Source organism: Sturnus vulgaris, chromosome 4 (assembly GCF_052056855.1).
Source record: "Sturnus vulgaris isolate bStuVul1 chromosome 4, bStuVul1.hap1, whole genome shotgun sequence".
In the NCBI taxonomy this organism is placed as follows: Eukaryota; Metazoa; Chordata; class Aves; order Passeriformes; family Sturnidae; genus Sturnus; species Sturnus vulgaris.
Window position 1 is genome coordinate 50339448 of NC_142246.1, and position 24114 is coordinate 50363561.

General features: G+C 37.6%; 1 protein-coding gene across 4 annotated transcripts in view; it reads left to right on the forward strand.

The window, feature by feature from the left end:
* Window positions 1-24114, forward strand: part of PPP3CA (protein phosphatase 3 catalytic subunit alpha) — a 166928-nt gene that overhangs the window by 137028 nt on the left and 5786 nt on the right. For all 4 annotated transcript variants that reach the window (XM_088163953.1, XM_088163954.1, XM_088163955.1 and 1 more), the window contains exons 9-12: window positions 7902-8027; window positions 10655-10729; window positions 18312-18396; window positions 22206-22303. In XM_088163953.1, the coding sequence (XP_088020079.1) occupies window positions 7902-8027; window positions 10655-10729; window positions 18312-18396; window positions 22206-22303 (384 nt within the window). The remainder of the gene's footprint in view (window positions 1-7901; window positions 8028-10654; window positions 10730-18311; window positions 18397-22205; window positions 22304-24114) is intronic.

Consider the following 24114-nt stretch of genomic DNA (forward strand, 5'->3'; position numbering starts at 1 on the left):
CAAGCCTAATTAAATTCGTTACAGGCAGATGTATGCCTCTGAACAGAACTGTGTATTTTAATAAGCCTTAGGATATTTTTGTATTTTGACTGCAAGTTATTAAGTAAATGTTACACGGGAAGCAAAACTTAAAACAGCTCTATTAACTAAGAGAAGTATATTAAGAAATGCTCTGGGTGAAATGTTTAGAGCCCAGTGTTCCTTATAATTAATTATCTGTTCCTTGCTTCTTTCCAATAAAGTTATTGGAGTTTGTATGTGCAAACTGTCTAGCCATTTAAACTTTTACAGATCAGGAGTGGATAAAGCATGGGATGGATGTCTGAGTTCCTTTACATTTTCGGTTTTTTAATCCTTGACCACTGAAATGTAGAAAATTAAATATAAAGAAAAGAAAAAAAGGTTACTACAGAAGTAGGAGTCACTGGTCACTGTATAAAGGCTCCACTGAATGCAAGTCTTTACAGTTTCTCTGAACTTATTCATTTATTGCATTCCCAGAAATCTCTAATGAACTGGAAAAAAGAATAGTTTCTAAAAACAATGCTTTCTAATAAACCTGTCCTCCTATAGCTTGAAATGGGCAGTACTGTTTACTTTCTCCTAGACCCCATAATGATAAAATTGTGTTCCTCTGTGAACAAAGCAAAATAATTCTTTCTCAATTATATTCCTGAAAGTTGCTCCCTTGCAAAGAGATCAGTTTCTCTTATGAAGGGATATTTTTAATCTGGATGCTTGTTTGCAGAGGAAGCAAGCAATGCTTCTTTTTAAAGAAGTAGAAAAAGAAAGCTTCTGCAGGCATCATTTTGTGTTATAAAATTTATAATCTAAAAGCTTTTGTGCCATGAACTGTATGCAAGGAAACACTTCACTGGTAGACAATGGGGTTTGTACATCTCAGATTTCTCAACATGCCTGATAACTTGTGGAAAAATTAATATGTTATTCTGCAAAACCATGCAAGCAGAACTATCAGTAGCTACTTTTGTAAAAATTAATGATATAAGGGTTCTGCTAGCAACCTAAGAAGTGCAGGATGAAGGAAGGAATGTGTTCATTTTCTTGGTAGGATCATTGCTATTGGTGGAGAGATGTGTTTACTGTCCTGGTTGGCTGCTTTGAGTGGAAGGCTGTGCAATCACAAGTCTGTACAAGAAAGGTGGTAGAAAGTGTTTCTTAGGCATGGAAGCAGTTCTGTGCAATGAAGGCCATGGGTGAATGTGAAACTTTGTCTTGAAGGCAAATGTTAAATGGAAAGCAATTATTTACAATGTTCAAAACCTTGAATTTGAAACCACAGAGTTTGGGTGGTAAAGAGAAATGCCTATTATCTCAATTTCCAAAGAGAGGGTAATTTCGTTTGTTTCAGGATGTTGCACTGTGGCAGGCATGTGTTATATGTGGTGGAAAGCCTATTTTGATGGAAAGCTGTACACTGTTTGCTGAGAGGTGCAGGTTATCTGTGGCCCAGCTGGAGTTGATGGTCACTGCCAGCAATACTTGCTCAGAGTGAGCTCAGGCAAATCAGCACTGATGCAACATCAGCACCCATGTGCCACTCCTTAATATATAACTTGTTGTAAATTCAGAAGCTGACCTTTAGCAGCTTTGTAATGGATCTCCACTGAGTTTATCTGCTTCCTTTTCTCTTATTAGAAATTTTGACGCATTATTGTATGTGACGATTGCTCTGGCTCTTGGCATTTAAAGTACATCATGCATAGTTTTTCATGCTGCATTGCTCATACGTTTTTATCTGGATAGTCTCTGGGTGGTTGCTTCCCTCTTTAAGGTAAAAACCCACTATCATATAGAGTGAGTCCAGAACATGGCTACTTTTTGGCTTCCTTGGTTTGCAGCAGATAAATTAACTGAGAGCACAGTTTCCAACTGATTTCAGGAGAAAAAGGAAAGTATTTCCATCCATAGGTGTTGTCAGGGCATTTTCTCTAGCTGACTGATCATGCACTGGTGCAGAACCTGATTGATTTTTACAGGTCATCTGGAGGTTTGGTTACTGTCAATCCTTGGAAAAGGAGTTACTCTTTTGCTAGTAAGCACCTTCCCATCTAGTATGCATTCTCAGTGTTCCTCTGGTTGTCAGCCAACAAAGTCACCCTGAATAAATTCCTGAGAGGCTCCAGCCCCCACTGACCTGAAATGGGTCATTTTTAAATGCAGAATACTCATTTTTCTACCCCAGATTGATAGTTCTCACACCTGTTAAAGCAGATGTAGTTTCTTGAGCTTCTTCAAAGCACTGCAGGAGTAGACCTGTTTGCCAGCTTTATCCAGGGGCTCCTTGATGGAGAGTAGCCATAGGATCAGATCTGGGATCAGATGTGTCCTCAAAGAGCAGTAGGGAGGCAGTGATCTCAGTGCAAAAGAAGGTTTGACAGGAGTGGCTGAAGATAAGCTACCCAAACAAGCCCGTGTTCAGCATATCTGCTGTTAATAATGCTACCGTGGAGCCTCTGCATGGGCTGTCTCACAGTGCTGACCCACCATGGGAACCTCTTGTGGCTTTGCACTGCTGGATTCTGGCACTGAAGGGAGTTCTCTGTGCCCCTTTGGTTCCTGGCTCTTGCCTCATGCAAGTGTTGTGCACCATGTAGCTGCGGGTGCTGTCACAGCCCCAGGCCACACACACATAGCTTTGAGTGCCAGAGTGAGGTTTTTCAATTAGGAAGCTCCTGTCAGGGCTTCCCTCTGTAGTTAATGGAGACAGAGAGAGAGGCTTTTAGGGGGTGATTCAGAGACTCAGAAACTGCCTCGATACTGGGAGGCTTGTGTCCTCCTTTTTCCATTATTATCTTTCTCCATTACGGTTATTAATTCCTTCCATATTCATTATAATGGAGAGCATTGGCAAAGGGAAGGAATTTTTTAATGGTTTTTGGCAACTTCTGAGCTACTGTTCAGTGTCTTCATAACTTTCTCAAACACTTCTGCTTTCATTTATTTTATTAAAAGGCATAAAGATACTTTATGATTGTTATTAATACTTACTACACAAAATACCAGTGCATTGGTGATTCTTCTATGACTATTGCTTCTGGAGAGAAAGCTTATGCAAAAAGATAAATGTTAATTTGATTGTGGTAGTTACCAGTGACTTCAGGGCCTCAGAGATCATCAGTACTGACCAAGAAACATTGAGAAAGTTGTGTAAGTACAGATTTACCCCTGGGTTCCAGGGTGCCCATAACCAGGAGAAATTCTCAATAGCAACAGAATAAGAGGGTGCCAAAAATTGATGTGAATATGATCTGGCCTTCTATCATGTCTAAACTTCCATTCCTGTATTCAGTATTTCGTAATGCCTTAATTAGGGCTTGTTGTAATGCTGTTTATGCACACCCCCAAAAAAATAAAGAAAATCAAGAGAAAGATTCTACAGAAGTTTTACAGAGGCAGAAAAATTACTTGTAAAACACTGATGATGCTGGCATTTTCTTGTCACTTCGGTAGGTTTGTGCTTTTTGGCTGAGGGAGGAATTTTAACTTGCTATTTAAAGCTAGACTATTACCTTTTGAATACTTTTAAAATATTAGGTTTTGTAGTGGAAACAGAACAACCAGAGAATCCAAAGTTATCAAAAAAATGCTCAGCATGAAGTTTCTTCCAACCTGCTGCAACATACATGTGTTGTTACTGAAAGGAAAAGCAGGAAAAGGAAGTCAATATACAGGAGAGTTTCGGATAGTAAGAAAATAAAAGACATCTGTAAATCAGTATGCCTATTAGTGTATCATAAGTAATATGTCAGTGAAGTGCGTGTAAAGGATCAGCATAAAGTGTACCATGGATACACATGAAGAAATGTACCTGGTCCAGATGCATCTAACGGGAAAATTATTTTCATCTGGAAAAAGAGTAGTATACCTGGAAGACAAGGATGATCTGTGAGAAATATTAGCGTTTTGAGGGAAAGAAAAGAGATGTAACCTCTGTTTGCCCTATCAGTTTTCTTTAATGCCTTATCTCTGCTGCTGTGATGAGTTCTTGTCACAGAAACAAAAGCTTTTAAAGAAGAGTTGTCAGGATATCTAGGCCATCTCATTGCTGATGCAGAGGAGTTTGCCAAAAGTGATTTTTGCAGTCTGTTGATAAAATCTTGAATGTTACTTCGCTGTTTCTTTGCAACATGCAGTTGCATATGTAAAAAAAAATCTTCACAATTTTGTAAGGAAAGATGTTTCCACCTACAATTATCTTCACTTCTGTACTGGATTATTTAGAACACTACCTTGTATAGTAAATAATTTTCCTCCTTTGATAATATTTAAACTCCTTGAGCATTTTACTAACCCTTATCCCTGACCTGACTTGGGCAGAAAATGCTGTGGTTACTTAGCAACTCTTCTTGAGAAGGCACTGTTCCCAGTTGCACAGTTAATGCTGCAGTTAATTTGGCATTAAATCATAAATTGAAGTTCTTACTTAGGTGTGAAGAATTTGAGGGACTTTGATTCATTTTCTAAATACAGGATGAGTTTTCTGAAAGAAAATTACAAGAAAATTAGTTAAATTGTTTGCTAAAAATATTTTTAGGTTGTTCGTCTAAAAATATTCTGGGCTAGTATTTCTACCAAGCTCATTATTTTTTCCTCTGATTATTTTTTTCTGATGGAAATGTTATAAATTAATTTACACTGAAAAATTATTCAGCAGATTGTGAAGCAGGATATGTAATGTCTTTGAGAAATTCTGAGCTATCTGTCAGAGTTTAATGTTCACTTTGCTTCAGGCCTTAACCTACCTCCAAGTATATAATCTTTTCAAGCACCATTTGGGATGCTTGAGGGTCTGAGACATCCACTCAGATCTGACATGTGTGACACAGTTGTTCCAGGCTCATCTTTAACTGAGGGAGACCAAGGAGGTACAGTATTAGCTAGTGTATGTAACCCTGAAAAGATTAGAAGGGCTGTCTCCATTTCTAGCCAAAAGAAGGAGGTTTCTTACCTGCACAATTTTCAACACCCATATTTCCAGCCTTAGGGGTAGCTATGTTAAATGCTTCAAGCTAAACCGTACAAATGCCCTTTGCCTGCTGCATTAGTGTATCATTTCCCTCAGATTTTCAGCATCCAGTATCTCAGTTTACTAGCATTGGAAAGAAGTGTAATGTCATTTGGGCTATCTGCACATCTTCACTTTACAAAACAAAAGCTTTTAAAACTTACTTACAACAGCAAGTATCAAAATTAGGTTAAAATGTGTGTGTGTGTGTTAAGAATAATAAAATAAGATTCTTGCTTTGTTTGGTGATTATATATGATAATGGCTGGTGGCTTGGTTTGCTAGCATCTGTCTGAGTATGTGTTTGGAAAGAAAAATATTGAGGTTGAAGCCTGGACTAATAAGCAAATGTTGGCGAGAGTAATGTTTTCCTCTCTTAGGGTTTCCTAACCAAAGGAGCCCATCCCACTTCTGTCTCCTCCATCAGCAGCCGTGTGACCTCCACTCTTGCAACCTTCAAAAGCTGTGTACTGTTTCAGGGCTGCTGGTTCTCCTGCAGCTCCTTAGGCATCAAGCTAACGTGGACTAAAGAATGAAACAGAGGTGAAACCCCCAATCTTTTCCGAGCCAACAGAGAGGAAGAAGAAAGCTATGACCAAATGAAAGCACAGGGGCAGATAAGCTCAGGGAAACTCCTGCCGTTATCTGAGAAGCATTTTCTACTTGATCCAGAGGAAGTTTTCCTCTTCTGACTGCTAAGTAGTAATCAGTACTGTACAATCATAACAAGCGCTCATTTGCTTCATGTAAAATATCGTCTTCATTACTTACCTAATAAAAATATTTTGTGTGCATTGTGCTTGAAAATTACAGATTTTTAATTTAAAATGCCAAAAAGTATTTGTGATACTGGTAAATACCTTTCTTTATTTTATTCTTTTAAGAGGAGAGTTATTTTAGAAGGCTTCTCTGTTATTATCCTGCTTTATTGTATAAAGTTATTTTGAAGCAATTTGTTGAGGGGATGTACAGGTCATTTACTCGGGAGAATTTTTAAAAATAGTATTATCTGAACTTTCTTATTCAGGTATATAAATTAATGAGGTATTGTGAGGATATTTTTACTGTAGTAATCTTAAATTATCTTCATTTCAAAGAAAAAAAAACAACTAAAGCTGTTTTTGTTTATGTTTTACAACTGTTTTGCATAGGATTCAGGCTTTTTCAGAGGCCAGTTTTTAAAGTTCCCCATAAAAATGATTTTTAATTCAAATTTCACAGAATTTAGAAGTAGACTTAATAGATAAATTGAAGAAGTAGTGGGAAGGGGAGCTACCTCAGCTTACTAAGATGATTAATTTGAAGTTTTAGTCCTTCTAAATGAATCTTTACAACCATTAAGTGGTCCTTTTTGTGTGGTTTTGACTCATTTTTTCTGTAAAGCCACAAACTATTTATTTTTATTATGCAATTGTGTCACTGTAATAGAAGAAGAATGAATTTCGATCTGTTGCATGTGATTTCAGCTAAAACCTGTTGGAAATATTCAGAGCATTGACACTAGTTTTCTCATTTTTGCTAATAGCGGTATTAAGCCATTTTTTTCTTCCCCTGAGCAGCAGAATGACTGCCAGTTGTCAGGTCGGATAGGCAAGAGTCAAATGTAGTTTATTTAAATGGAGGGTGTCTACCTGGCAAAATTTCACATTATTGCCAGCAAGCTGTTTTCTGTGTCTGTCAGTGAGTAGGTTTCAGAAACTCCTAGGTCACTCTGGACTCTGTCATTGACCACAAAATGGAAGACATTTAACATCCTATTAAATATTTCTGAAGCAATAGACTGCATAAAAAAGGTTTCTTCTCTGATTGACACACAGTCAGTGAAAAGAGAGAAATAATCAGAAGAAATTATTCATTCAGTCCCTTCAGCCATCACTGCATTTCCTACAATGCTGTGTTACATTGCAGCTGTGCAACTTTATTGCTGGCTATTAAGTGATAACCAGTCCCTGGAACTATATTCATCTCTGGGGAGCCAGAATTGGGAAGGTTGGAGGAAAAGGGAAAGCATAGAACTATACACCTTCTTCTTGTGTGGACTGTTTTTGTTGCTTGTGTTGATTAAATATCCTGCATGCAGTCTTCTGTGACTGCAGTTTTTAAAGAGTTTCATGTCTTTAAGTCATTTTGGTGGTAATTTCAAAATTACCTTTTCGGGTTACCATTTCAAGTATGAGCCTGAAGTCCATTAACAAAATTAAACTGAACTTGGTACAGTGCTTTAAAAAGTGAGTGTGACATAAATATCTATATTTCTGCCTGTGAACAGACGTAGTCTGTGTGTTTGTGTGTTGATAGGAATGATGAGAATGTTAAATGGTGCAAGACAAATTGTATTAGTATTGATTCATATTATAGGGAGCACAGTCTTGCATGCCTAGAGTTTGCATAATGTGAGATGCAAGTGTCATCTCTTGTACAATACTGTGAATGAAATATGTTGAAAATGTCCATCAGAAGAGCAGTGTTCAGACTCTGAGTCATAAATGCTTTTTTCTGTTATCTCCAAAGCATGGTTGTGAGGAGCTCAGATAACTCTTTGAAGTGGGGGGTTCTGAATGCTCTGCTTCATTCCTCACTGGTGCCAGATCCCAGAGCTCACATTCTTGACTACTCAGTGATATTAATTCACTTAGCAGCCCATCTTAGGGGCAGGGAAAGCTGTTGACACTGCTTTCAGACTGAAAATGGATTTCCACTTCAGTGAGGCTTTATCCTGCTGTAACTAGAATTCAGGTGGTGCCACTGGATCAAGTGGGTGGGAGCTGGTGAGCAGCTCTGTGGGCTGTGCATGCTGTCAGCGTTCCTGGTCTGGTAGCCAGCCACACATATGGCTGATGTCTCTTTTATTTCTTTTCCTTCTCCCTTCTAGCTGCAGTATTGAAATACGAGAACAATGTTATGAATATCAGGCAGTTCAACTGCTCCCCTCATCCATACTGGCTTCCAAACTTCATGGATGTGTTTACCTGGTCCTTGCCGTTTGTTGGTGAGAAGGGTATGTATGTAAATCTGTTCTGTTCATAAAAACTGCAGAATTGTTTCTTAGTCACTGTGCATGTGGCCTCATTTATTTTAAAGGGCAAGAATAATTTGGAGACAGATGTCTCGCTTTTAAGGACAAAGTTGTTGAAATGGACCTGAGAGAGGCAAGCAATTACCAGTGGTTAATCACACTTCACATGTTTTTTTATAATTTCCACTCTTTGCAGTTGATGATGCTGTTATCTTTCTGCTGCAGAAATAGATTTTACGGCATTGCACACCAGAGGTGCATTCACTAAACAAAATTCTGATCTGCTTTTCCGTTCTAAGTTCTTGAACATTCCCTTGGATATTGCTTACTGCTTGATGGGCATCTCAACAGACTTCACTACATGGGGTTACATCTTTACTCACATTACCTTTATGGGTGGGTTGCTTTTTCATCAGCAAACCCAGAGCTGGTGATATTAAGACCAAGTCTGGCTAACTGTTCCTGGAGAGAGTAGAGGGATGCCAGTAGGAAGGAAAACCTACTCCTCAGCCCCATCTCTGCACAGGACATGTGATGCGTCATCGCTGGCAAGAAGAGTCTAAAGAACACAAATAATATTTTGTTGAAACCTGATGCTCTTGATGCAGCTTCATGCTATGAATGGCAAGCACACAAAAGGCATGAAAACACTTTGGTCTAGCATATTAAATGAATACAGAATACAAACTGCCTAAACTCCAAGTCATTCATTCAATGCCTGAGATGAAGCTTGCTTTCATCCATCCATTATGGAGTATTGCTGCAACAGCAATTACTGCCAGAAAATTCTAATAAACTCTTAAAAGCTGCTTGGAATAACAGTTCTCTCTTAATAGGGAACTGGAAATACAGCCAGCTGTGTCTCGTACCTGCAGTCACGACCCAACTTTGTTTTGAGCTACTCTTTTGTTTGAGGAAAGCTGCTGGTGAGATGCCTGAGGTCTCTCTGAACAAAGCAGATAGACAATATAACAGGGATTAACAAAGAATAGGCAGCTGTTTGCACTAATTGAGACACTACATAATCCTCACTGACATGTGTTGCAGACTTTTGTGAAGCAGATAAAACGCTTTCATTTTCTTTGGCTGTAAACTCAGCCAGGCTGTTTTTAGGTTGGGCGTGTTCTTCACACACGTTGCAGCACTGTAAGATGTTCTGTAAGGTCACTTTTTCAGAGGCTTCCCAGCAGCAGCGTGCTCAGGTGGGGCTGCAGGATGCATGGTCAGAATTGTTAAGGTTCTGATATCATGGTGTTCCTCATTCTTCTTATGTCTTGGGGGTGTTTTTCTCTCCTTCGTGTCTTCCAGTGGTCACACTTACCAATTTCTTGGAAATTTTAGAGCCCAAAGAAATGAAATCAGTCTTTTCCTTTCTATGCAAAACAATATTCAAGGATGTAAGAGTTGGTGTTCTACACAACTTGTTATTTATTTCCTTTTTTTTAATATAGATTTTTTCCTTCAAAGGCCAACCAAGGTAGGAAGCTGTTAGCTTCACTGGTTGTTGTTAATGTGGAAAGTCTTTCCACTAATACTGTCAGAGGAAAATATTAAATCCTTAACTAAAGTAGGAAAAAATCTGGCTTTGTCCCACCCTTTTAATTTTCCAAGCCTTCATAGTAGTCACAGAAGAGGATTTTAATAACTACTTGACTAAAAAAATTTAAGTTTCAACCTGTGTAGCTTGCACAAGGCTAGACAAGCCTGGTAACACTTTTGATGTTGCTTACTACATGTAGGTGTAGTGAAGTTTTTCTTAGTCTGCTAATTGCTTCACATTTCACCTCGTAACTTCGGGTTTTTTGTTCTCTAAGTTGCATTTCCTTGGTTTTGATTTTTAGCTGGGATTGTTTTTTCCACTGTTCTCACTCTGCGTTTGCTCTGGTTAGTGTCTCACATTTGTCTCTCTGGAAAAAAATGAGACCAGGGCAAGGACAGCCTGTGGCTGACCCTTTTGTGCCCAAGTTGCAAAGTAAGCAAGCTGAATATAGTCTGAATTCTCCAATAATGATGTATCTATTGAATATAGAATAGTTCTACCTCTAAGGAATGTACACCGTCTAGTCTTTTGTCCTGGGATTCAAGGGACACCAAGGACATCTTGCAAAGGTTAATGTTTTGTTGAACTGGAAGTATTGTCCAAAACCTGGATAAAGAAATACTCTATGATCCCTCTTGCTGTTCCTTTTTCCACTGGAATGTTGCTCCCATTCTCTTGGCAGGGAAATCAAATCCTATTGTAGTTTAGGGGCAAGAGGAGAGGGGTCAGTTTGTTACCTAAGTTGAGTGAAAGACAAATAATGTATTGAGGGGGGAAAAAAAACAGTTGTTGCCTACACCACTGACAGTTAAAAAAAAAAAGATCATTAGCAGATTTTTTTTTAAGTCTATTTGTTCTGTTTGTTGTATTTGGGAAAATATTTGTGGAGACTTGCATTTTTATTAGCTGCACAGGACACTTTATTCTTCTATTACTAAAGGTCCCATTGTTTAAAAAGTGGATGCGGTTATTGCACTGAATTTTCATTCACGCTTCTTCAGCTACAGTTGGCTCTCTGACAGACCAGGGAAGCTTAATATCAACATTTTGCACTTGTTCTCCATTTTAGTCACAGAGATGCTGGTAAACGTGCTGAATATCTGCTCAGATGATGAACTGGGAACAGAGGAAGATGGATTTGATGGTAAGAGCCTCTACCTTGGGTGAGATTGTTTGCTGAAATTACTTTAAAAGTTTTTTACTAACTGAAATAATTTTCTGAATCCCAGTTGAGTTCTATGCCACTGAAAGCAACTATTGTGCTAGACTCCAATGGATTTGCTTCTCATATGCTTCAGAAAGAAATAATAGATCTGCCCTGTTCTAAACCTTTTCTTCATCTTAGTCTTCTGGTTAAAAAACCTGCATTTCCCTCCATGAAATCTGGGTTGTGTTGTCATGAAGGGGTCAGATGATTTCATGCAAAAGATCACAAGTATTCTCATAGCAAATTTAATTATGTCAGTGAAATATTCTTACTGCAATGAAGAAAGCTTCCTGCAGAGCTCCTTCCCAAAATGTTGGTACTGCGACTTTGGAAGACTTGTACTTAAGGTATTTCTTTAGTCACTTCTTTTGATGCGCTTGAGTGTCTAAAAGGCTTTAAAGAGCAGTAGAATCATTAAAAATAAGCATGTAAACACAGATAGAAAATGTTTTAACCTGACATTTCTGCTAAGAGAGAAGTGGGCAGTTCTGTTGTCCTTTGGGTTGAAGTTTATGTGATGATGAGTTGCCTTGTACCTGGTGGTTTGACTGTAAATGATACTTTGTGTCTTACAACTTGTAGATTCTTAAAAGTCAATTTATTTTAGACATAATTTTCTCTTAGGCTGTGCAAGAATAAATAGCAGCTCTCCAAAATGTCCCTTCTTAATTTAGAAAAGCTGAAAAAAATCCGATGCATCCCTGACATTCTTCCTCTGAATGCTTCCAGTGTTTAAAAAAAAAATCTACAGAAAGTAATAATAGATAATCTATCTAATAAAAAAAATCTATGAAAAGAACAAAAATACTAAAAAAATCATTTAAATAAAGAACAACCTAGAAAAATCTAGCACTACTGAATATTCTTCAGATGTTTTTAGGCAGAATGAATGAACAAGGAGAATGGAGAACTTTCAAGTAAGACAAATATTTAATGAAGCTGTAATTAATAATTAAGATTCTCTTTCAAACTATTTATTTTTAATCTTTGGAACAGGAAGCTAGATCACAGGTTTTGCAAAATGTTTCCTTTCTGATGAAGAGGGCTGGTATGGATGATAGTACTTTGATTTTATTCTGAAAAATCAGATGGAATTCCCAGTTCTGCATTGGCCGTAGAGTGTGAACATGAACAATTATCTTGCAGGACTTGGGACAAAGGCTGAATTATTGAAACCGGTAATCAGTGAAGAGAAGAAAACACCTGTTTGAATATCGTGCCCATTTTTTATCTCATTAAATTTAAATAAGTCACTACTCTGTAATTAAAGTAGTGTGTGAAATTGTATGGAGGCATACCATGAGTAAAAACTGTGTCAATTTAAATACACCAGCAACAAACCATGTGCTTAAAATCCTTGGTTCAAGAAAGCTCTTAAGTGCAGGCTGAAATCCCATTGATTGCAAAGCCGAAGCAAAGACTTAATGGGAAAGATTTTTAAATGAATTCAGCCTTGGCCTAATACTTTCTTTTAAAGTTGTACTGTAAGCTTCCATTGGGCATAGACAGCCAATGCCTGTACTCTTCTAAAACTTTGGAGTGTTATCTTTCCTATCTCTAAGTTTCAGTTCAGGAGCACATTTTCAAAAGCAGAATGAGAAATAGGGAGGTGTTAGGGGTCTTGGGGAACAGCAGCCCTCTCCAGCTGTAGGAGGTCTCTGTATCTACTGTATTTTTTGTGAGAGGAGAGTGAAACCCCATCCTCCCTGAGTGAACCTCCCTGGGAGTTTTGCCATGGCACTGCTCCAGATTTGGAGTTTGCAGCATTGCAGGTGTCTAAGCAGGGAGACAGGCTGAAATCCTCTGGGCTCGCATGTGTGTGCAGTGCATAACAATATCTAACAGCAGTAAAGTTTCCAGCTGAGGAATAACTTAACCATTCCTACTACTGTAACACTAATACAGTTACCTAAACCTGCTCTCAGTTTTTTATGTATGAATGATTTCTCTGTGTTAAGCATTATGGTAAGGATGATATTAGAAATGTAGTTGTCTTTAGCATGTATAGCTAAAAAACAGAGTTGGCATAAGTTCATGTCTACTTTCCCAGGTAATTAATCCCCTTAGAGCTGTAAAATGGGCTCTGTGGTACTGGTGCTGCAGCTTGCTGTGGGCTCACACTTTTACCTGCAGCCCACTGGACATATTAGGCTAATGGGGATTGTACACATGGAAGAGACTGAAGGATTATGATATAGAAGTAAATTTGAGGTTGATTTAAATTTAAATAGAAGCTGATATCTGTAATGATTTCTTACTGGGTTCTGATTCCTTACCTATACAGCAAACAAAAATCCTCTTTCTCTCAAGTTGAGTTCCCTCTCTTTTTTCTTTTTTTTTTTTTTTTTCCCTAAAAGCCTTGCCTTTTGGGGGAGAAAATAAAAGATCTGTTTCATTTGTGTTCTCAGTGAAACAGACCAGAATGATTACCAGCTCAATCAAAATTATTTCTGTAAGGAATGTCTACTGACAGTCTTGTAGTGGCTCAGTATTTCTGCTGTTCTTCAGTAATTTCTGTCCAGCTTCCTTGGAGGACTGACTTTTTTTAGCAGTATTTCTCATAGAAGGAAATGCCCGATATCTGCAACACCAGATGGATTTTGTTTTATGGAATGATTCTTAAAAATCATTGCTATTTTTAGATCATCAATAGTTTTCAGGGCTCGCTGCTTATTTCCTTTCTCTCCTTGCAGTTTGAACATGCCCTCACCTGGGTTCCCACATGTAGTGAGAATTGTCCATCACTATGGTTTGCACTGATCATTCGTTACCTTCTTTTACACTTTCTTGCCCACTGTCTTCCCCTCTCATTCCTTCCTTCAAAACAAAGCCTCATCAGTATTGCCTGATTTCACTGCATGGTGTTCTTGTGAGCCCTTTTTTATTTATTATTATTTTTAGTTCTGAGTCATGTATGTTGCATCTAGCCATGAGCAGGATGCTCAACAGCATGTATTCCTTTTTTTTCTCCCTGCCCCCTCACCATTTTTTCCCTCCTAAGGAAGCATCATGGGGATCTGATCAATTTGTTGTAGGCAGGTTCTGTGTAAGCTTACTGTGAAAAAACCCTAAATATCATAATGCCCTTTATCTCATATATCCCTGCTGGCCTGTATTGGCCTTTTGGTTTCACTCACTTTAAAAATGAGAGAACATGATAGGTCAACTTTTCCTTATCTCTGATAGTTTCCTCTTGCTGTACTTTTTCTTTCCTGTTTGCTGTGGTGGTTGCAATATAATCTGATCCAGAAAAAATGTCTTGGGCAAATGTTAGTTTATGTGCTGTATGTTTGTGCATCAAACATATCACTTAGCAACCAGAGCTGCAAATACCTCTACCTAGCATACAGTCAGAGTTCTGTTTTGTTTTAATTAGCAACATTTCTGGCCTCATGCATTTGATTGAATAAACTAAACTGCTAATTAAAAGGGTACAATAATGCAATAAACAATTTGACACAAATGCACTGCTTGCTTTGTATGCATCCTTATCCTGATTTGGCATGAAGACACTCCTAAATTGCCTATATTATTTTGTGTATTGCCTTCAACATTGTAGCTCTCAGCTTTCTCACAGAAAAGCCACTGTCAGAGCCATTAGCTATAGCATTTATGCCTTCATTGGAAAACAGTTTCCCAATGCAGTTCCAGCCTAAAGAGAATTCCCAAGTCAAACATCTCCTGCCAATCATAACCTGGTTCAGCTGTGAATTGTAGTATGTGACATTTGCCACATCTCCTCAGTACAGTAAACTGTGCCTGAGGCCAGCTCAGCAGCAACTGAGAGAGACTGATAGAGCAAAAGCAAGGTCCTTGTCCTTAGGTCCGTTGCTTACCAATCCCTTGATACTACTGATGAGAGTGTCTTAGCTTGACAATAAGTTGCTTTATAGCTGGGAGAGGAATGGAGCAGTTTTCCCAGTCGTTTGTATTTGTTCTTCCTCCAAACCAGCAAGGCTGGACTGCAGTGCATACTTAATTTCTGTGAGTTCGTGACAGAGTGCCATTTTTATGTGATCTTTGTTTTTATTATTCACTCTGTGGTTTGGCCAGATGTGGTTGTTCCTATGCCCAAAGCATTTTTCCTGTGAGTGATATTAGGGCACATCTGTGTGCTCTGCCTCTGGACCAGCCTGGCAGCGTGCACTAGATGACCAGTGTCCCCAGAACATGTGCCCTGCTGCAGTTGTGCCTGGGCACCAAGTGCTGCACTGGTCTTGCCCTCAAACAGTTGATTTTAAAATGCCTTGCACAGTGGTGGCATTTGAATTTATTCACTAAGAGCTGCTGGAGCTTTGAACAAACGCAGGCATGCAGCGGGTAGCACAGATGCTGGTAGGAGCAGCAGGCATGGCTGTGACAGTAAGCTACTCTGTAAGATACCAGGTGCAAATAAGATGGAGGAATCCCTTTGACCCTTTTAACAACAGAGGCATCATCACGCAGGCACACCCCATATGGCTGGGGTGGGGCTGGTTTTGAGAAGTGATTAAGCCTTGTCAAAGCAGCAGCAATAATGTAGGAGAAAGTCTGTGTTCCAGAGGTGGTAACATCACTGCTGGTCTCCTGCTTGCATGTTGATTTCCTGAAAAACCTACTAACAAGGCTTTAAGCTGAAAAGATTTGGGGTTGTTTTGTTTTTGTTAGGTTTTTTTTTCCCCTTTCGTTTTCAATCTGTTTCTTTCCTTTTGGATGTTCTCTGCTTAATTTGTTTCTTTTCTGTTTTTCAGACTTACTTAAACATTACATTTCCATTGATGTTGTCATATGTTCTGTATTATTTTTTTGTTTTCATTCTACAAACATCACTGATCTTTTTCTTTCCCCCTCTTTGGAATTCATAAGAAGATCCCATTTATGCACAGAAGAAAGGTATTCAATAAGTTGGAAGGCTTAAGTTTTATTAATTTTCCTAATGCCTAGCTACATAATATATATTAGGATACCAGTAAGAGATTTGGGGTTGTCTTTTTTACTCAGAACTGTTTTAAATCTGTTCAATCCTACATCTCAGAGTATTGTCAGCATTTATATTCTTTTTTTTTCCTTGTTGTGCTTCTTAATCTGAACGTTTAAATTACATTTCGTTTAAATTACGTTTCATATAAATCCTTCATATACAGTTTGCAGATTCTGTGTCTTGATACCAACTTGAAATCCAGTAGAACTTGTTAAATTACTAAAGTAAGATTCAAAGCTTTTATTTTACCCCCCAAATAATTTTTTTACTTTAAACTTTTTTTTTAAGTTCCTTCATTCAAAAAGGGTTTATTTAGATATTGGAAGATCTTTTAAAGATATTTTCCAGCCTAATAAATGAGTCTGTGATTCTAAGAAAGGAACATAAAATCTTGAGAGTATATCAGGCAATGTTTGCAAGGGCTAAAATTAACTCTTTTAGCTATAGCCCGTTCTCAGGTTCTGATCCATTTACTTTCACATAGGTGAGTGCTTAAGTGTAGCTCAATTAATTCATCAGGATTTGCAGTAATAGTGAATTTCAAAATATTAAACTGGACACAGTTGGAATGTGAGTCTAAAATTTATGTATAAATAGTTAAGAAATCCACATACTGTGTGGTTATAATCTTTAGTCAAAACTAACAGAGCAATAAAACGTTGTGAATATCAGCTGCATTATTTAGAAAATTATGTTAATAAAGCCAGAGAGGATAAATAAAATTATTAGTAATATTTAATAAACAAAAAAAGTTAATTAGTAAATTAGTTAGTAATTAGTAAAAAATACTAATATTTAATAAAAATATGTCATTTCCACAGATTTTTTTAAGCATATTTTTTAGTAACGTTTAAATGAGATACAAAATATTCCCTCTGAACCTGTTGTGCTTTATGATTAAGGAATGTGGTTTTTTCTATTATTGTTTAGTATTTATGTGTAGGACGTTGTATTTCACTTCAGTCATAAATTATATTTCCAGTTTTCAGTTCTCAAATATTCTAGACTGTATTTTTAGTTGCTGTTCAACTCTTTGAATATCCTTAGAACAGTGTGGACTTGGAATAAACAAGTAGGATTGTGATGCTTAGGGAGAAGAAAGGAAGGCAAATTATGCTTAAGTGTTTTCAGGATAGGAAAGGCTGAAAACCATGTCTTGTCTATCTTGAGAGTACAGTTCTGTGAGATCATAGTACTGAGGCAGGAAGGTACAGCCTTCTGTTCCTGGAGAACCCAGCTGAATCAGTGCTGTTTTATTTAAATTTTTCATTAAGCTGTTAAAACTATATTGCATTAATTCAGTTACAGCTGAATTACAGCTGTTTCTCCCACTCTTTATTGTCTAGAATTAGACATTTAAGATCAAATATTCATAGCTTTTATCTTTACATGTTTTAATATTTGTTTTATATTTTTATCTTTATATGTGGGAGATCTGAAAGCCATCATTCTGAGTATCTTTTAAGGAGAAAGCTAACTTTATTCCACCCAAACCCAAGACAATATTACATCATATCAGGAGCCACATTTTCCAATACACCATCACCCTTCCTGGTTTTGGTAGATATCATTCCCATAAGTCTTTGGGCTATCTCCAAAAAAGTCCATTGAAGTCATTAGTTCCATGACCTTGAGCTCCTGTCATAACAGTTTTTCAGGGCAGGAAAGGTGGTGTATGGTGTTGGATTGTTGCATGCTGAAGCCAGTTCTGATTCCATCACCACTTGTCCAGTTTCATCAAAGCATACTCTTCACTAATGTTGTCCTCCTCATTTTTGCCCCTTTCTGCTGGTTTAGCTTCCCTGATGGGCTCTACAAAATGGATCAATTTGGTAGGATTTGAAAACAGAAATCTTGAATTCTGGAGTAACAAAGAAGGAAGCATTACTGTGGTGTGTAGTGGTGTCTGAACAGGCAGGAGTTGTCAGGCAGCATCCACACAAGTCAAGGTTAGCTGCTCTTCAGAAACCTTGAGGAGAGATCTCTGTGATGTATGTGGTTATGATTGTGATAATTAGTGAAACTGGTTTTCTGAGTAAAACAAAACATTTTCTTGGAGATGTGGGGGATCGTTTATAAGAAGTACTGTTTACTTTTTCCATTCAGGTGGTTCTCTCTTGCATGTAGAGATTTTGATGCTATCCGAGTAACAAGTACACCTCAAACTCAGCCAAACTGTAGTCTGTGTTGCGCTATACCTTTTTTTTTTTTTAAGGCAGAGTGTTGTGGGAGTTCACAAATTTCAAAGAAATTGTAATTTTGAGCAGGCCATAGGAGTGATTAGCAGGAAGTTGCTCTATGGAATTCTCTCAGTCACTGCCAGCCAACACAATCCCTACCATCTCATGCTTGTTTCCAGGACTCTGCCCTTAGGTTTTATTATCTTCTAAATAATTTTTAACTAGGAATGAGAAAAACTGTTTTTAGTTTTGACTGCAAATGTGGCTTAGTTTGGCAAACTGCAGCATTAATATGATGTTTCTTGTATTTAGTGTTGAGAATATTTAGTGATGAATTGTTTATAAATCCCTATAACTGTTTTTAATGTCTTTTCCATAGGAGCAACAGCTGCTGCTCGAAAGGAGGTTATAAGGAACAAGATACGAGCAATAGGAAAAATGGCTAGAGTTTTCTCAGTGTTAAGGTAAGGTTTTATGCTGGTTTAGGTTTTTTTAGTTTTGAAGGATATCTTTGAATTGATACTTAGAGCCCTCAACTGTTAATCAAACAGCAAATTTGCTGTTTTAGTATACCACCCAACTGAGTTCTACTGCAGCCTTTTAGAGACTGTTTTATTTATACAATGCTGCTATTTATTTTGGCTCTGAATAGTCTTCCTTGGGGCTTTTGCTGAATATAAAACAGACAAACAAAAGAAATAAGAAAAAAAAATTCCAATTACTATTTTTAATGACTTGTGCTGACCAGGTGTGCTAATTAACTTTTAGCCACTGTGAGGCAAGCGTTAAATGTGGGGAAAGGGTATGTTATACATCACCTCTCATTAAAAAAGAAGTCAGCTGTCACACTTTGTCACCCACAGATGTTGCTACAGCCAAGAGTAATGATGACTAAAAATGAAAGCATTAGGGTCATTTACCTAGAAATCCAGGAAATGGTTGTGCAGGCGATGGCAGCTTGTTCCTTTGGGCTGTACTCCCCCAAACACATGAACATGAGTAACTAATTGCTACCCAATGTTTAGAACTCTACATTTGATGTCTCTAAGCAGAAGAGAAAACATGCTGTACTGTGCTGAAGTCTAAATGTAGAAAATACAGTTCTCCCTCCCTTTGAGCAGAGCGATTTTTTCCTCAGGAAGCTGTATGTTGGTCTGCTGTAGTCAGTTGATCGCTATTATGCTCAGTGAAAAAACCAAGGGAGTTCTAAAACATTTACTGTTATGGTTACATGATTGATGTAAGAAGAATAAATAAAATAGTTACTTGAAGAATATACTATTTAATTTTGGTGGAAACTGTCCAACTTGCTTGCTTTGAATGCAGCATGCCAGCAGTGGGCAGGTTCTCTGTAGGGCTTTGCATGGGCACAGCAGCGTGCCCACGCCTTGTAGATTGCAGCAGCATAGCTGTAAATAGCAAACTTAGATGGAGGACTTTGTACCTGGGGTTCCCAAAGTGTTACAAGTGACTTACTGGTGATGCACGATCTACTTCAAAGTGGTGCCCATTAAAAAAAAGAGGTTGGCATCATGCATTTTCCCTGAACAAGATGGGGGAGCAATCAAATGTTTCCACCTGCTCCTCTGTACCAAGTCTGGCAGAGAGCCTGGAGGTGGCTGCTACCACCTTCCTAAAACAGCACAACTATTTTTCTCTAATGATAGTTGAGCAAACAAATTTTGGGAAACTTGGCTTTCTCCCATAACCTTGAACCACAGCTTCTGGATTGACTATATTCTATTGTGAACTACCTTTTAAAATAAAGGATTAATTCACAAGAATTGTGAACTTCAGTATGCAGAACGATCTGAAATTGGATGATCAGCTGTTATATTTGGGGTTTTACAACTCATAGATGATTGACATCAGCCATGTGTCAGACTTTTTCAAAGGGATTTATAGGGCATAAACTTTTCCATGGTTTCAAGGATGGAAGAGGGATACAGAATAATTCCTGCATATCCTCTGTTGACAATGATATGCATAAGCCTTATATCTTAATTCTACCTTAGCCAAAACCAGCACAGCCTTCTACAGCTCTTGATTACTGATAGTCCTGAAAGCTTTGCAGGAAAGACTGAAGATGAAGAATAGATTTTTTTTCTCCCTTAGCTTTAACCAGCAAATACAGCACATCTTCACTGTGATCCAAGGCATATTCAGCAAATAGAGAGGTACCTGCAATGCATGGTTTTGGTGACCAGTCTTCCAGGGGGATGAGTAACATTTCATCCCAGCCACTACTGGGAATACTTGTTCTCTTTTCTTCTCAGAAAGGCTGATTCTCCTCAGCTAGGTGGCAGGCTGCTAGACAGCAAAAATTCCACAAGGTAATCTTGCAAACACTGTTGCTGTAGAAAAGCCTGGGATATTTTTTCTGTCTTGCCAGCATAATCCATGTAAGCACAAGTGTCAGGTAATTGTGTGTAACCCTAAGAAGACTGCAGCGGTGCCATCATCTATCTACATACCAACTTGTTCTGGAAACCTTTGAAGTTCCTGTTTGAGTGATTGTGTTTTATGAAGTTTATTTCACTAATTCTTGAAAGGCTTTCTGAATGATTAGCACCTAATCTGACCATCTGCAAAGGACTTAGTCATCTCTTCTTTGGGCTGGAGTGGTCCCTTTCCTCGAGGATGTAACTTGAATGTAAAACTAAACACTAGTGTTCAGCTATTTTAGTGTAAAAAATTAGATATCAAAATAGTGTTGTATTGAGTTTCAAATATGATAAATGAGCTTTGATGAAAATAGATATTGTAGAAAGATTGACTTTAGCTAAATGGAAGACTTCATGATTCCTTGTCATTGCCTCTCTCTGACTTTGTTTCTCAAGTCTGACTTTTCTTTTGGTATATCTAGAGTGGAGAGAGGTAAATACAATACTTAACCAGTCTATTCTTATCAGTTACCTTTTTTTGAAATGGAAATAATTGACATCAAACAGAAATTAAGGAACACTGAAGTCTAAAACATCTCAATATTTGTAACACACACCTTTCTTGTGCATATGCAATTTAAAGATAATAAAAATACAGTCAGTAAACTTACCTCATGAGGGTGGAGCTAAAAGTGCAATTGCAGTTTAATTTTTAAAGAAGATATGTAATGCAATGAATAATTGAGAGAAAGCAAAAGCTTTGCTATGTAACTGTTATGATAAATGATAAAAATACTGTGTGAATTCTGAAAATATATTTTGCTCTTGCATTAGTTCTAATTGCTTGGGAAACTTGCAAGCAAAATGGTCACAATTTGATTTTGACTATTACATAATGAAAAGTAAGTGCAAGCAGAATTATTTTCAAACTAAAAATAGAACTTGAAGAGTATATGTAGTAGGTAAACAAGAGTTGTTTAAAATACGCGAGTCATTCGGGCATGTAGGTCCAAAGAAAATTGTAAGTAGTAGAACTGCTGAGAGACAGTTTTCTAGCCAAAAGCACATTATCCTCAAGTGAATGTGGAGCTAAATTCTGTCTTTGTATTTGCTTCCTCCAGCTTAATGTCATTATATACTTCAAAGTAAAGCACTTCAAAATAGGTTTCTCTTAAGGAATTGGGGTCAATTTTGCTGCTGAGAAAGTATGTCATCACAGGCAGCATTACAGCCCTTGTAGAAAGCTTTACTTAAAGTCTTCTCTGGACAGAGTTGTTGTATTCCTCTTGCCATGTATTTAAAAACTATGTATTTGGAGACCAGCAAAGCATATTTTGGTTTCCTAAACCAATTTTCTTGAATCCATATTATTTTTAGCATACAAAATTATTAAGGACAGTACTAGCAAGGATGAAAGTGCTTATTTTAATGAGCTTTTAGCTGCCTTCCTTTAAGTGGCTGGTGATCATCAATAAATGATGCACCTGCCTGCTAGTGTAGACAAGAGCAAACTAACAGTTTAAGTTGATTTTGGACCACACAGTGTAAAATGCCAAAATGCATTGTTGGCAATATCTGATCCTTCTGGTCCTCCTCCTCTCAGATTTGGCTTTACAGACATATTGTTCCATAGGTGCAGGTTATAATGTTAAATACAGTAGGAGTTGCATATGATTTCAAAGCTTAACCACATACACAGCCATGAAGGGGACTTCACTGGTGCTGATGTTATCACCAAATTCAGTCTATCTTGGCAAAGAGATTGGAGATGATGAAATCATTGCAGGGCATGTGTAGCTTAAGATGTCTTAAACATATCCCGTGTTTTTAAAAAATACATTTACTTATTTTTTGTGGTTTTATTTTTCTTTTTTTTTTAACTTTTGCAGAGAAGAGAGTGAGAGTGTGCTGACACTGAAAGGTTTGACTCCAACAGGAATGCTGCCCAGTGGTGTGCTCTCTGGAGGAAAACAAACACTGCAAAGCGGTAAGCCTGTTTGCCTGTGTGTCTTGTCCTGTGTAATAAAAGCAATTGGTTTTCAACTGCAGAACCTAAGAAAAGTAAGCACAGCTGTCTCAGGGGAAAAAAAACCCAAAGGACAGAAAAAAACAGGCAGTTTTTTGTGCTGGAGCATTTGTGAGCAGATCATGTAAGGCCACTTCTCAAGACTTAGTACATGTCATCAAATATGAAAAATGGGGGAGGGGGGGACCCTGAAAATCAAATCTTCAGAATGGTAGCTCAGGACTGTATGTGCAGTGCACTCTTTCTGTAGTTTGGAGCATCTTTTGAGATTTTTCTTAAGAGCAGTCCTTGATAAATGGAGTACTGAAGATTCAGCTTAGCTAATGACACTGAAACTCTTTATCTAATTTGTTCTTCCTCATGGAGAACCACCAATGGAAAATAGCTCTAGAATTAGATTTTCTTTCCTAGAAATTCTAGGTGACATGAGAACAATTCCACTCTGATTTAAACCCAAGTGAAGGGAGGCTCTTACAAACACCATGTTTGCCTTGTACACAAACACAATACAGATTGTCATTTTTATATCAAGTGCTTCTTGTTACAGGAAATTGGTAAGTCTATAGTAGGGCTGCCTTTGTTCCCTCTAGGAATAAGAAGTGTGAAGTGTTTAGTTTATTACTGGAAGCTCTCCTTTTTTTTTTCCTGTGTGTACTGCTATAGAGTATATTGTGGGCACACATAAAGGTTTTTCATTATTGAGGTTCTGTTGGCAGTAGATGTAAGAAATAGAAATGCTTTATAACTTTGACACAGTCTCAGCCTCTTGTTTTCCTGTTTCCTTCCTGGAGCATTCTTTCTCTGTATTTTTTCCTTTACTGTCTCTTTTATCTAGAAGATTCAGGTATATGGTGGTAAACCTCCTTTTCCTCTTTTTTCCCTTCTCTTTTTTCTTGTTGATGACTTGTGTGTTATGGACATAGTAACGTTCTGCTTTGAAAATGCTGCAATATGATTTCACAGGAGGCCTTTCTTAATGGGTTTGTGGTCTTCACCTAGGCTTTTCTCCACATAGTTTGCTTTACATTTGTCAAAAAATTTGGTCTATTGTTGCCCTGGCAAAATATTAGGAATAGAAATGAATTTGAGAAAATTGCCAAATGTTCTTGTTACAATGGCTAAAAGGAAAATCTCCTCATACTGCAGTATTCTGGCTCAGTAAAACATTACTATACACAAGCTTCTGCATTAGTGAACACATAGTACCCATTCACCAAATACTCTGAAGTTCATATAGTTTCTGTTAAGCACACATGTTGCCATATGTATTAACAGAAAATATGAGTAGTATGTTCTGTTGTGCAAGTATACATTTTAGTCATCATTTTTTCTAATGTGTCAGTGCTGGTTTGGATCTGGTTATTCATTTTAATTTCTTATCCTAGTTATCATGTTTTCTTTTCTTTTAAATTTGCGTTGGTTTTGTTCCTTGTTTTTTGGCCATGTCTCATGCTCTGCTGCTTGAGAGGCATAGGCTTACCTTGGTGCATGAGGGTTAAATCCTCTCATTTCCCTATGCAGCAAGATAATAGTATAGATATTTTAGAATATATCTTAATCCATATTTAACATCCTAATTGGAAAAAAAACGTCTGGGTTTTACGTAGGGGAAACCAAGACAAAAAAGAAGAGAGGACTTCCTAAAAACTTGACTTCTTGAGCTATTCTCTAAACCAGAGAAATTACTGAAAATCAAATTTTCTTTTAAAATATTCACTATATTGGATTGCATTTAATGATTTGCATCAGCTTCTAAATCTCTGACGGTAAAA